The 13226-nt window shown below is 41.0% G+C and overlaps 1 protein-coding gene across 2 annotated transcripts in view; it reads left to right on the forward strand.

The window, feature by feature from the left end:
• PTPRG (protein tyrosine phosphatase, receptor type, G) overlaps nucleotides 1-13226 on the forward strand; it is a 1006925-nt gene that overhangs the window by 913560 nt on the left and 80139 nt on the right. The window contains exon 14 of one of the 2 annotated variants that reach the window (XM_006862095.1): nucleotides 11247-11333. The exons of the other annotated variant lie outside the window; for it this stretch is intronic. Coding sequence (XP_006862157.1) covers nucleotides 11247-11333 — 87 coding nt within the window. The remainder of the gene's footprint in view (nucleotides 1-11246; nucleotides 11334-13226) is intronic. 2 annotated transcript variants of the gene reach the window in all.

Below are 13226 nucleotides of genomic sequence, written 5' to 3' on the forward strand. Positions count from 1 at the left end.
AAGGTGGAGGGTCAGAGAAAAAGAGGAAGACCCCCAACGAGATGGATTGGCCAGGTGGCATCATTGATGGACTGAAGTGTGACAGCGGTAGTGAGGTTAGTCCAGGATCGGACATTGTTTCGTTCTGCTGTGCATGGGGTTGCTATGATTCGGTTCCGACTCGATGGCACCTAACAACAACAACAGAGAGACTACAGAGTCGCATGGTATTTCTGTTTCCATCTTTTGAGGAAGTGCCATACAGTTTCTCACAGTGGTTGCACCATTTTACAGTCCCACCAGCAATGTAGGATCCCGGTCACCCTCACAGCATTTTTGTTTTCTGGTGTGTTTTGTTTTGTTTTGTTTTTTTGTTGTTGTTTTTAACTTTTCTAATGCTGGGGTAAGATGTAAAATTTTCTTTTTTTTAGTTATGTCTTTCTTAGGTTTTGGTATGAGAGTCATGCTCACTTCATAAAATGTATTCTGGAGTTGTCCATCCTTTTCTATGTTCTGAAATACTCTGAGTAGAATTAGTGTCAGCTCTTATCTGAATGTTTGGTATAATTCACTATTAAAGCCATCTGGGCATGGTAGTTTTGGGTTTTTATTTTTAGTTGGGAGTTTTTTAGTGACCTGATAATTATCTTGTTTTATTGTAGGTCTGTTCAGGTTTTCTATTTCAAACTGTGTTAGTTTAGGTAGATTATATTTTTCTGAAAATGTGTCCATATCATCTACATTTTAAATTTGTTGGCATACAGTTCTTTACAGTATTTTGTTACTATCCTTTTTATTTCTGTTGGTTTTTCTATGACATCACCCATATCATTTCTTATGTCTGTTGTTTGTATCGTCTCCTTCTTTCCTTTTGTTAGATTTGCCAGTGGTTCGTCGACTTTATTAATTTTTGAAAAGAACCACCTTCTTCTCTTGTTGATTTGATTGTTTTTCTGGTTTCTGTTTGCTTTAATCTTTATTATTTTTTTTGCTTCTGGTGGGTGTGGGCTTACTGTGCTGCTTGTGTTTGAATTATTGGAGATGGTGTGTTGATTTTGGTCCTTCCTATTGGATGTATACATTTATTGCTCTAAAATGCCCTCTAAGCAGTGGTTCTGCTGTGCCCCAAAGGTTTTGGTATGGTGCATTTTTGTTACTGATTTGATTCAAGGAAATTTTAAATTTAATTTTTTATTTGTTCTGTTGCCCAGTAGCTTTTGAGCAGGCTGTGATTCATTTTTTCATGTATTTGATTTGTTTTCTTTGATCTTCTATTGTTGACTTCTAATTTTATAGTATTTTGAAGACTTTATGTAGTATTTTGACATTTAAAAATTAATAGAGGCTTGCTCTGTGTCATAACATATGATCTATTTTGGAGAATGTTCCATGTGCCCTGGAAAAGAATATGCATTGTACTCCTGTTGGGTTGAGTGATTTGTATACATCTGTGAGGTCATATTGGTTGATTGTGTTGTTTAGTTCTTCTGTGTCTTTGGTGAGTTTCTTTCTAGTTCTGTTCTTCATCAAAAATAGTGTTTTAAGACCTCCTACTATTATGTTGTTTTGTTAATAAGTGCCATCAAGTTAGGAATTGTCTGTTTCTGTCTTCAGTTCTTTTCGAGTTTGAGTTATATATTGTGAAGGTCTGTAATTGAGACTACAGGTATTTATTGTGATTAAGTCCTTTTGTTCACTTGACCCTTTAATCATGATATAATGTCTTTATTTGCCTCTTATGCTGGTTTTTACCTTAAAGTCTATTTTATCAGAAATTAATATTGTCATTCCTGCTTGTTTTTTATTGCTGTTATCTTGATATATTTTTTCCATCTTTTCATCTATTTTTTGTCTTTTTGTGTAAGGTTTGTTTCTTGTAAACAGCGTAATGAATAATCCTGTTTTCTTAATCATTCTGCTGCTCTCTGTCTCTTTACTGGTGTATTTAATTCATTGACATTCAGTGTAATTATCAGTAGGTATGAATTGATTCCTATCATTTTGCTGTGTTTGTTTTTTGTGGTGCTACTGGTTTCTTTCTTCCACATAATTTTCTGTGCTGAATTCATTTTCTTAGTGCATTTCCCTGTCACTTTCTTCATTGCTGTTGTTTTAATGCTTATTGAATCTTCATGTTTTTCCTTTTTGTTGATTTAATACAAAGGTATATTACTTTTCTTTGAGGTTACCCTGTAATTTATTAATTTCTTCCCCTCTTTTATCTTGAAATCCACTTGCCTTCCCCATCATTTGGAACTATACTTTTCCCTGTTTTTCTTTGTAGTTGTCTTTGTTATAAGTATATATCTCTGCTTCCTTACTTTCAGTCTTGTAGGTTTGTTTTACTTTGGTTACTTTTATATCTGTATTGAACTCTGGGTGTTGTTGTTGTGTATGTCACATTATTGTTTGCTATTGTTGGTTATCAGTCCAAAGGTCCCCCTTTAGTATTTTTTGTAAAATTTATCAGATTATTACCAATTCATTTCATTTCTGTTGATCTCTAAATGTTCTAATTTCACCATCATATTTGAGGGTAAGTTTTGCTGGTTATAGGATTCTTGGTTGACAGTTGTTTTCTTTCAGTTTTGTATATGTCTTCCCATCACCTTCTTGCCTGCATAATTTCTGCTGAGAAATCAGAGCTTAATTTTATTGGTTCTCCTTTGTAGATAACTTTTTGTTTTTCCTGAGCTGCCTGCTCTCAGGATTCTTTCTTTGATTTTGGAGAGTTTGATTATGATGTGTCTTGATGATGTTCTCTAAGGTATCCTTTTTGAGATTCATTCAGCTTGTTGAATGCGTATCTGTTTGGTTTTCATGATGTTTGAGAAGTTTTCTTCCAACAATTCTTTGACTATCTTTTCTATGCTTTTCGTTGTATCTTCCTGTTCTAGAATTCCAGTAACCCATAAGTTGTTCCTTTTCATGGTGTTGCACCAGATCATACACTTCCTTTATATTTCTTCATTGTTTCTTCTGATTGTTCGTCTAGTTTACTGCTGCTGCCTGCTGCTATGTGCCTTGGAGTCGGTTCCAACTCATAGCGACCCTGTACAGGGTTTCCGAGGCTGTAAGTCTTTATGAGAGTAGAACACCTCATCTTTCTCCCGTGAAACAGCTGGTAGTTTCACATTGCTAACCTTGTGGTTCGCAGCCTAATTCATAACCACTATACTACCAGAGCTCCTTCTAGTTTACTAGTATTGAGAAATTTATCTTCAAGCTCACTAATTTTGAGTTTCCATTGATCCATATCTATTCCTTTGTCCTGTTGATGTGTTGTACATTTCTGAATTCTTAGTATTAATCTTCTGGATTTCTATTTGCAGGTTTTGTATTGTCCCTACTCGTTTATCTAAATTGTTTGTTTGTTCCACTAATGTTTTCTAGAATTTTTCCTTGTTTTCCTTGACCTGTTAATTATTTATAGGTACCTATATATCATTCTCTTGAATTTGTTTTTTTCCTCAAAAATGTTTTCTAGCTCTGCCTCTTGGTCACTTGTTTGAGCCATTCTGTGTTGTTTCTTTATGTGAGTGTAAATTGTCAGTTGCTTTGGAGACATAGTGGTGGTGTTGAATTTATATTTCATTGATAATTATATGTTGGTGGACTTTAGGCACTCACCAACTGCCTCCTAGTGGGTGTGATTAGGGAATGGAAGCATGTGCACTATTTGCATTCAGTCTATAGTGGGTTTTCCTGATTCTGGGTGTTGATAAGTTATATAGCAACTGAAATTAGCTCTTTCATGGCAAATGGAGCTGTTGAGGGTACATTTGTAGCTGAGCTGTGTGGTCACAGTTGCTATTCCCTGCAGGTGAGGCAAGAAGAGAAAACAAACACACACACAAGAGGGAAGGAAAACAAACCAGCAAACAAAAAATAGTAAAAGGGAGAGGAAAAAATAGTCAGGTAACAGCTAGAAAAAGATTTTTAAAAAAGAGTAAAAGGAGAGAAGGAAAAAGAAAATTAAGAGAAAAAAATTACAAAAAAATAAACACAATTAGGGATAGGGGTGAGTAGAAGGGAAAGAGACCAGAAAGTAGTAAAGAAAAACCAAAAGAAAAAAAAAAAGAGAGAGAAGAAGAAGTGGTTAGGAAAGAGGAGAAAAACTGAAGGCAGAGATAGGAAGGGTAAAAAGCAAGGGAAGGTACAGAGAGGAAGAAGGGGATGAAAGAATACACAAACAAAAACAATGAAAGGAGAAATCAAAGGCATTTGCCAGACCCAAAGATGAGACAGTTTTGTGGTTTTTCTACCCACCAAGGAGCTCACGTGGTTGGTGGGCACGGGATGAGATAGTAACTCGCAAAGCCCCACATGGATTTCCTGTAGGGCTAGGTGTTGTCTTTGGAGCAATCTAGAAGTCATTTGTGCAGACAGACCCCAAAGCAGCTACGGGATCAGAGTATCTCTGTCCCAGAGGGCATCTGAAGGGGAGGGTCCAGCTAGTCCAGGACTGACCAGAGCCAGTTCTGGAGTAGACCACACCTGATTCCAGCGTTAGTGTAGTTCCCACCTTCCTTTGATGCGGAGCCAACTGCCAGAAGAGCAGGAGGGTCACTGGGTGTGGAGCTGGCCATGCCTCAGGTCACCGAGGGTTACAAGAAAATGTGGGTTACAAGAAAACATTTCACACCTTTCTCTCTGGTGGCATGCCTCTGTACCACCAACCACCCTCTGCCTTCAGAGGTGCCCTCAAAAGTTCTAGATGGCTACATTGCGGCTGACCTATCAACACAGATCATCTGTCTCCCTCCACCCACCACCACCTGCCTCTGCTCCTAGCTTCTCTGCAGCTGCTTCTCCTAGTTAGGGCAGTCTAGGGCTGCTGAGAGCCAGCTCTGCAGGTTGGGAGCAGGGCTCACCTGAATCTAGGCCCTCGCTGGTACGTTTGTGGAATCCCAACATTGCTGTCTTGTCTCTGAAGCCTCTCACAAAAGTTTAAGATGGCCGTGCCATATCTGGTTGCCCACCGTAGGTCACCATCTGTCTTCTTTTTTGATGTTTTGTCATGTCTGTTAAACTTCCTCTGTAGTGAGCATTCGATTCTCTTCTCAATCCCTTCTTCTGAAGCTCGGAGTTCCAGAACTATCATCAGTACTTGTTTCATTTGGTTTCCCACATCTTGGTTGTAGATGGTCTATATAGTTTTATTGCCTTGTCAGCCATCTTGTTGCCTCCCCTGACACCATCTTTTTAAGACAAGTTCTTAAGCTGTTGTTGAGTCCACTCTGTCTCCTGCTGACCCTGAGTATAGGTTGCTAGTCTTGAATCATCATTACGATCATTAACATGTTCAATTCCGTCTTCACTGCTATTGTGCCGACCCATCTTACCCAGAGTCTCTTTTACCCTCGCCGGTCCTCTTCTATAGCGATTGATCTCTCCTAATGGTGTCTCCAAAGAAAGCTAGTCAGGCAGTGTTCTTTTGTGTTCTGTAATTTTTTTTATTAAGTTTTTGGATGGTCAGAGATGTCATATTGAGGACTAAGGTGCCATTTGGCCAATGCCAGGTTATTTTCAGTTGGCTCATATGTATGTTCAAGTTGGACTTTGAATAAAGAAGTCCATAGAAAAATCAGTGTATTTGAATTATGTTGTTGGTGAAGAATATGGAAAGTACCATGGAATGCCAGAAGAAAAAACATATCTGTCTTGAAGTTACAGCCAGAATGTTCCTTAGAAGCAAAGATGTTGAGATTTCATCTCTTATACTTTGGGCATGTTGTCAGGAGGGACCAGTCCCTGGAGAAGCACATCATGCTTAGTAAAGTAGAGGGTCAGTGAAAAACAGGAAGACCTTCAATGAGATGGACTGGCACAGTGGCAGCAACAATGGACTTGAACATGACAATTGTGAGGCTGGCACAGGACTAGGCAGTGTTTTCCTTTTGTTGTGCATAGGATCCTGCATGAGTTGGAACCAACTTGATGGCACGTAACAACAAAAAATTTTCACAAGTGGGTCACCAGGCCTCTTTATAGTGTGGCTTAGTTAGTTGCAAGCTCTGCTGAAAATCATTCATCATGGGTGACCCTGCTGGCGTTTGAAATAATAATAACATAGTTTCCAGCATCATAGCCACATGCAAGCTGCCACAGTACCACAGACTTTGAGAGGTGAGGGCCACATACTGAAGGATGGTGGTAAACTGATTTGGAAGCTCTGATATAAACCAATCTATGGTTTGAATGTCCCATAATAATGTGGTAGAAAACTTCAGGGAATCAGTTATATTTCTAGGTATTCTAGCAGCTGAATAATGAGATGTCTACTCAATTATGGTTCCATAGGAGTCCTGGTGTGGCACAGGCCTACTAACTACAAGGTCAGTGATTCAAACCCACCAACATTCCTCTGAAACCCTCTACAGGGTCACTATGAATTGGAACCAAGTGGATTGCACCTAACATAACAATAACATTGCTCCATTACTTTGAGAACGTGGCTTCATTCCTTTGAGAAGATCTTGATGTTGAATACTATTTGGTCTGTCTTAGTTCTTGCTGATCAGTACTAGTTACCATGATAACCAATTAAGCATCTTACTTGATCAAAATTTTCGTTTGGAAGAAAACTTTCCAGAAGTATGGAGCAGCAGTACTTCTTAGTATCAGATGACCTGAGCTACCTACACAGTTCCTGGAATCTGAAAGTGAAACTACTGAGTAGGAGTTGTAACATCTGGCCCAGGTTTGTTCAAGTTTAGGATGACCATGACTTCTCCATCTGCTCACATAAATCCATACCCCTTTTCAGCACATGAACAAGCCATCTGTAAACCGTGTGGTAAATCAGTCGATACCAATTTGGCCACCTAGGCAAAAAAGAGAGTCTTTTACTCACTACTCAGAGTCCCATCCTTAGACTTCTAGAAATGTTGTCATGTGTTGGTGCCTCCTCATTAGGAATACTGTTCATGAGTTTTGTTGACACTGCATTTGTTTTCTTCCCTGGGATGTTCAGCGGGAGACAGCGTGTAATAAATATGAAAGGATGAAAACGGCAAATGTGTGGGTATCTGTGTTGACATAATGGAGGCTCAGCAAACAAACAGATGTGTGTGAAAGTCAAGTGTGGGCATGTGGTAGCCCCCCTCTCTTGCTTGTGGAAGGACTGACCACATGTGCCTCGCTGGAAAGTGGATCCCTCCTGTATTCCCCAAGCTGTCCCAATGACACCGGCACTGCTGTGGCCCAGTACACACACGCTGCTCTCCCATCTGCTCTCAGCCCACGTGTCTGAGCACTTGCTGGTGGCTTCATGTGCTCTAGGCATTTGGCCCCCTCCTGCCCCACCATTGTCACACAGGACAGAAGTATTATAAGGACGGTTTCTCCCATGTAAGAAGTGACATTGGTTTAGATTTTTGTTCTTGGTGAACACTGTCACATCAGTTGTCAGTTCCTCATGACCCTGTGACAAAGGAGAACTGCCAATACGCTAGCACCTTGACAGGAGCGGATCGCCAGGTCTTGTCTCTGTCACTGAATGGACCTTCAGTTAACAGCCAAGCTTTTAACCCTGGCACCACCAGGGGGCTCCTTTGTGAAAGAATGTTATTGCTGCGGTTGTTAAGTGCTGTCAAGGCGGTTCCAACTCAACTGTATACGGTTTTCGAAGAGCAGCTGGTAGGTTTGAATTCACAACTTTGTGGTGTGCAGTTCAGTGCTGATCCTACAGTACCACACCAACAACCCTAAAGGAGGTATGTTGTTGTTGTTAAGTGCTGTCGAAGTTAGTTCCAACTCACAGGGTTTCCCAGGAGCAGTTGGTGGGTTTGAACTGCTGATCTTACGGTTCACAGTCCAGTGCTGATCCTACAGTGCCACACCAGGAGTCCGTGTGAAGCAATAGGTGCTAAGCATAGCAGTCAGTAATGGCTGGATTGAGTGCAAAACACATGTTATATGTGTGCTCCTCAGAGTTGTTATGTATGCGTGGCAGGCAGGGTGCCAGGGACTTCATCTCCTAGGTCTCCAGGTTCACACAGCTAGGTTTCGCAGTTATTCACTCTCGAGTTTTTGTTGCATCTTGAGGTTTTTCTGACCTAAGACCTGTGGCTGGGCACTTACCCCTTTGTTCATTGACGGATATTTTTTAAACACCTAGTATGTGTTGGGGAGTCACAGGGGAGACAGGTGCCTGTTGTCAACAGCCCCGTAGCTTCCTGGAGGCATACAGATATAAACAGACATCACCCCAAACAGGACAAGCAGCCACCAGTCTTGATTTGTTTCAGAGCATATTAGTTGTTGAAATCCGAATTATTTTTGAAATTAGGAAGCTTTCACTTAAAAAGCCCCAACTTCCTGGGTTCTTATGATAACTAGAAAAGTCTGGCAGTGGTTCTCTTGTGTGCTCGGTGGTGCTAACCCTTCGGTGGCCCTCGTGGTTCTGAGGGCACCTGCTCTCCACTTTGCCTGTGTCTACCTGTCCTGCTCTCTCCTGCCAGGCCCATACATTTGCTGTGGTGATAAATTGTGCTCAGTGAGGGACTCTGATCACCACTTGTGAGTGCCCAGAGGGGGAAACATGCCTGGAAAAGGCTCTCGGAGGAGGAGGAGTCTTGAGTTGTGAAGGTCACTGAGCAAAGAAAGGCAGGTGCTCCAAGCAGAGGGACTTGAGTAGCACCTGACTAAAGGGCGGAAGTCCAGTGGCCATCAAGTCGATTCTGACTCATGATGACCCCTTGTGTTTCAGAGTAGAACTACACTCTACAGGAAAAGCCTTTGTTTGTTCGTTCCTACAAACAAAACAAGATGGAACAAATCTATTGTTACAAAATGGTAAAATCCGATTCTCTTCTAGTGGATCCTGCGCATATGAAGGAATTATGTCAGTCCAAGCTGCTAATTGTCCTCTTGTGCTGCTGAGGGTCAGGAGAAGAATCAAACAACAGGTTGATACACAACTTTTCTCCAGTCTCAGGTTTTTCAGGCTTTGTACCCTCCTAAGCAAACTGGTTGTTCACCAGACTGTGCGAGTTCAGGCCATCATTTTATCCTTTCAAAACTGGTGACTTCTTGTGCCTTTTATCCCTTTCTGGAACCTGTACCTATGGCCATGTTTCAAGGGGAAAAAAGATTTTTTTTTTTAATTATTAAAAATAATTTTTAGTTCTGCTCTTTGTCATCGCCTGACAATGTGGCAAGCCAGTGGGAATATCTGATGTGTATTTCATGAAGCCAGAATATGTCTTGCCTCCGAGGGTTTGAGTTTATGATGACTCTGTGCCGTTAACCATCTTGTTCTGAGGTGCTACAAGGGATGGGGGTGGAGAGCCTGGTGAGGTCCCCAGCTGTTCTGGAGGTGGGTGCCTTTTTTTCCCTCTCTCTGTGCAGCTGTGTACAGGGAGATTGGGGTCACGTGTCTCTAATGCTGCGCATCCTGGGCAACTTTTTGCTCAATAACTGTTTCCCAAATGGCTACTCCAGAGCTTTTCAGAATTCACGATAGCTGTCAGTTGTTATAGTAACCGACCCCCTGCTGTCGAATTGGCCCTGAGATACCAGCCGAAGCTCTTGGAACAGGCTAACGCAGAGTCATTAGACAAAAGCGAGGAGAGACTCGGTGCTAAAGGTTGCCATTTGAACATGCTCTGTGACACTTCAAACAGTGAACCGATTCTACTAGGGAAGTGGTGGATGGATATGTCTTTAAATATAAGCTTATTCTCTGAAGGGGGAAACTCCTTATGTGTTAGGTGTATCCTACATGAAAACCACCTGTCCTTACCTTTGTCAACATTGAATGCCTTCTCTCCCATGGGTGATGTATTTGTCCTCTCAGTTTGCTCAGATAGCCCCCTCGATGGCTCCAGTTATTAGTTATTGATTTTATGACATTTGCTTCTCAGCTAAGTGTTGTCAGTTTACGGGTGGTAGTTTTAAGCGCCTGTGATTGTGTGTGAGGAAAAACTGCAGAGATAGCCGGCTCTGCTCCAAAATTTCCGAAAGAGTGAATCTGGCAGAATTCAGAGTAGGGCTAAGGGTTGAGGGGAAGTCTAAATATTTTAGAAAGCTGCAAATTTCAAGTTTTTGTGAAAATTTGTAAAAACATTCCGACACACTCATGATTTCCTCAGATTAATGTTTGCAGCCGCGCAGAGTGTGTGTGTGATGTTTTAAGGACAGTTGTTGTAGTTCCTGAAGTTCTCAATAGAGGGAGACAGGATGTTCGGAACTACAGCCCTCACTCCTGTTTAATCCTAGTCCCAAACTTTGATGTTCCCTCAACTGTGGCTCCTATGTCAAACATTTTTATCCAAAATGGAATAGAATAATTATCATCATAAATGAAAACATGTCTTGGGGGAAGGGAGGAGAAAAAAACCCAGAAAATTCTGACCTAACACTTGAAGTAAAGGATGTGCATTCCAGTAGCAGAAAACTGCCTCCCTCGTCAGTCAGAGGTTCACAGGTGTTCTTTGGAATCATGTACGAGTATAGGGTTCTGAGTGTGACTCCACAGAGCTTCTACATCAAAAAATGAGAGCTTTATTGTATCTGAGTTTACCTTTGCTGTTCTACCAACAGGGTTTGCAAGGCATAGGAAGTAATTTTAGTGTAACAGCCTCTAGCCCAGGTGGTTTGAGAGTTAAATATAATTAATTGAAGTGTTCTTGGGTGGCAAGGTCACATGGTCAAGTATCAGAGACAGTGGTTATGTGTATGTTTCCACACGGGGTACTAAGTATAGGACTTAATATGTGGTTATTTCTTTCTCACTGCTCTTCCGTCTCCTCTGAGGCATGTCACTGTATTCTAGTCTATGCCGTAGTCAAGAAATTGTCTGGAATACGAAAAACTCAGATTCATTTAACAGTACCAAAGTCAGAGAAAATTGTGGCACAAGGGGAGTCTAAATGATACACAGTAGATTTCCTGTCAAGCTCTGTATGCCAGTGATATTTTAAGACAACTCGATTGTCACAGCAACAAAGCAGAAGTGGACGAGGAAGTTAGGAGTGAGAAAAGTCATCTTAGTATTTGCCATACTCGCTGATACCAGGGCTAAAACGGGCGTCTAATCCCTACAGATGGCAAAGTTTCGATTCCTTATTTTTCAACTTAACAAAAAAAAAAAAGCTGACTAAAACCAGCCACCTTGATGTGTAAGCTTCCTGTTTTGAAATGTCCCAAACGATTCCTGGTGTTGGGGTATGCCTGTGTTCGAGTTGGAGGGAGGAGGGCATTGGTGACCAATTGAAAATACTGCTTCTACACCTGTTCTCTTTTGTTTTTTGTCCGTTTAGAAGGTGTAACAAAATAAAGTCCAAGGGCTTTCCCAGACGTTTCCATGAAGTGCCTTCTTCTGGGGAGAGAGGAGAGAAGGGGAGCAGGTGAGGGCAGTCAAGCTTCAGGGGGGTGTTTCGAGGGCCGGGACTGGCTTGCCAACTTTCTGTTCTGTTGCCACTGGGATGAAAATCTTGTAGACAGTGCTGTGCTGAATCTTACCTGTTCCACCCCAACTTCCAAAAACGAGGCGTGCAAAGATCACCTCAGCTTGGGGTTAGCTGATACCAAGTGACGTTTGTCCCTCTTGTGCTTGCATTGCTTTATTTTGCAATTTGGGGAGCTTATGCTTTGGGGGGATTTTTCGTTTGTTTACAGGGTGGTTTGCGCTGGGGTGCTCTATGTTTGTAAGTCCATTTGTGTGTTGCACCCACTTTCAGAAATTTCAGGTGTTTGCATGCTTTAGACTTTGAAAAAAAACAAAAAAACACAAATGCATGCATGTATCCTGACAATGCAAATCTCCTTTAAGATCCTAAACTTACAGATAAGTTAGAGATGAAGAGTAGAAAGGGAAACGAGAAGCGAGCAAGCATCGTATGTTTTTTCCATGAGAAGGGTGAAGCTTAAAATAAACAATAAAATTGTAAATCACATGAGTTTTAGACATCTTGAATATTTGGAAAATTTACTGTCTGGAAAAGATTTATATCAGAAATCAATATAATGGCATCTTAATCACCACTGAGAAGCCTCTAGATAGTATTTCTGTAAGGAGTCTTAGACAAATTCCACATAATACTCATATAATTAATCTTTTAATATTTAATTGCTGATGCAGCTAGTTTCACTAATCAATAGTATGTGGTGACTCGTCACTTTATACTTTCACTGAACCAATTTACAGAATTTGCATTAGCATGTTTACATGAAATGACTTGTCATCCTTGGTTGTGGATGAATCCGGTTATTGAGATGAAGTGGTGTTCTATCATGTACAATTAGATATACCTATGAGATCCAAGAAGGATTAGAGCAGGAGTTGTAAAAGATGAATGAGAAAGTTCAGGAACTATCTTCTTTTAGGCTGTACAAAGCAATTTTGGGTTTCTGTGGAAAGGCAATAACTGCTAACACTGGTAATATTCTTCCTATAATGTCACTTTACTTTCTGAAGTCCTCCATTTCGAATACGTTTTCAACATCACAACCACCCCTGGGGTTAAAACAAAAGCAGAAACCCCTCTATAAAACTTTGGATTCACATCTTCTTAAAGGGAAGCTGTGGATACACCACTTCAATGCCTAACTTTTATCCCAGGTCTATTATAAATAGGATGTGATTTTGACTGTGGTGCCTTACAAACCTAGCATTTCATGGTTAGCACAGAGAAGTTCACATCCATTTTTTAATTCCTTCCCCCAAAATATGGTGTCATAATCACACACGTAACACAGCTGCAGTGTTATTAAATGTGGTACTCTATTGTACAATGTGCAGAGTATGAAAAATTACGTATATATCTCCCCACCAGGAAAATGAGGAAACTGGAAGTCTGAAAAGTTAGATTATGTAAATGGTCCATTCTGCTTGCTTGGACAAGTTGGGTCTGAGTCCTGAGTAGTTAACATGATTTGATGAAGGATGTGTTAAATATAGAACCTATTGTCTAAGAACTGAAAGTTCTTCCTTAACCGGCTACTCTTTGTCATACCTTGTTCTATGCTGAGCCTAGAGTTCCTCACCCCTTTTGGGGATACTGTGAGTTAAGTCCACCAGTCCACTTCTTCCTCTGTGACCCCCTCTGTCCCTGGCATTTTTGTTGTTCTCCTGACCCAGTTCCATGACTCCACTGCTGGAGGAGAGCATGCACTCACACTATGGGCTGCTCTAAAGGTTGGAGTGGTGCTGTAAAAACAGGTCCTGTAAAATCTGTTAGCCCCCACCTTGGTCTCTTTCTGGCTGCTCTGATTTCCTCTCCTGACCTGCATTTCTATAA

Source organism: Chrysochloris asiatica, unplaced genomic scaffold, assembly GCF_000296735.1.
Source record: "Chrysochloris asiatica unplaced genomic scaffold, ChrAsi1.0 scaffold00046, whole genome shotgun sequence".
Classification (NCBI taxonomy): Eukaryota; Metazoa; Chordata; class Mammalia; order Afrosoricida; family Chrysochloridae; genus Chrysochloris; species Chrysochloris asiatica.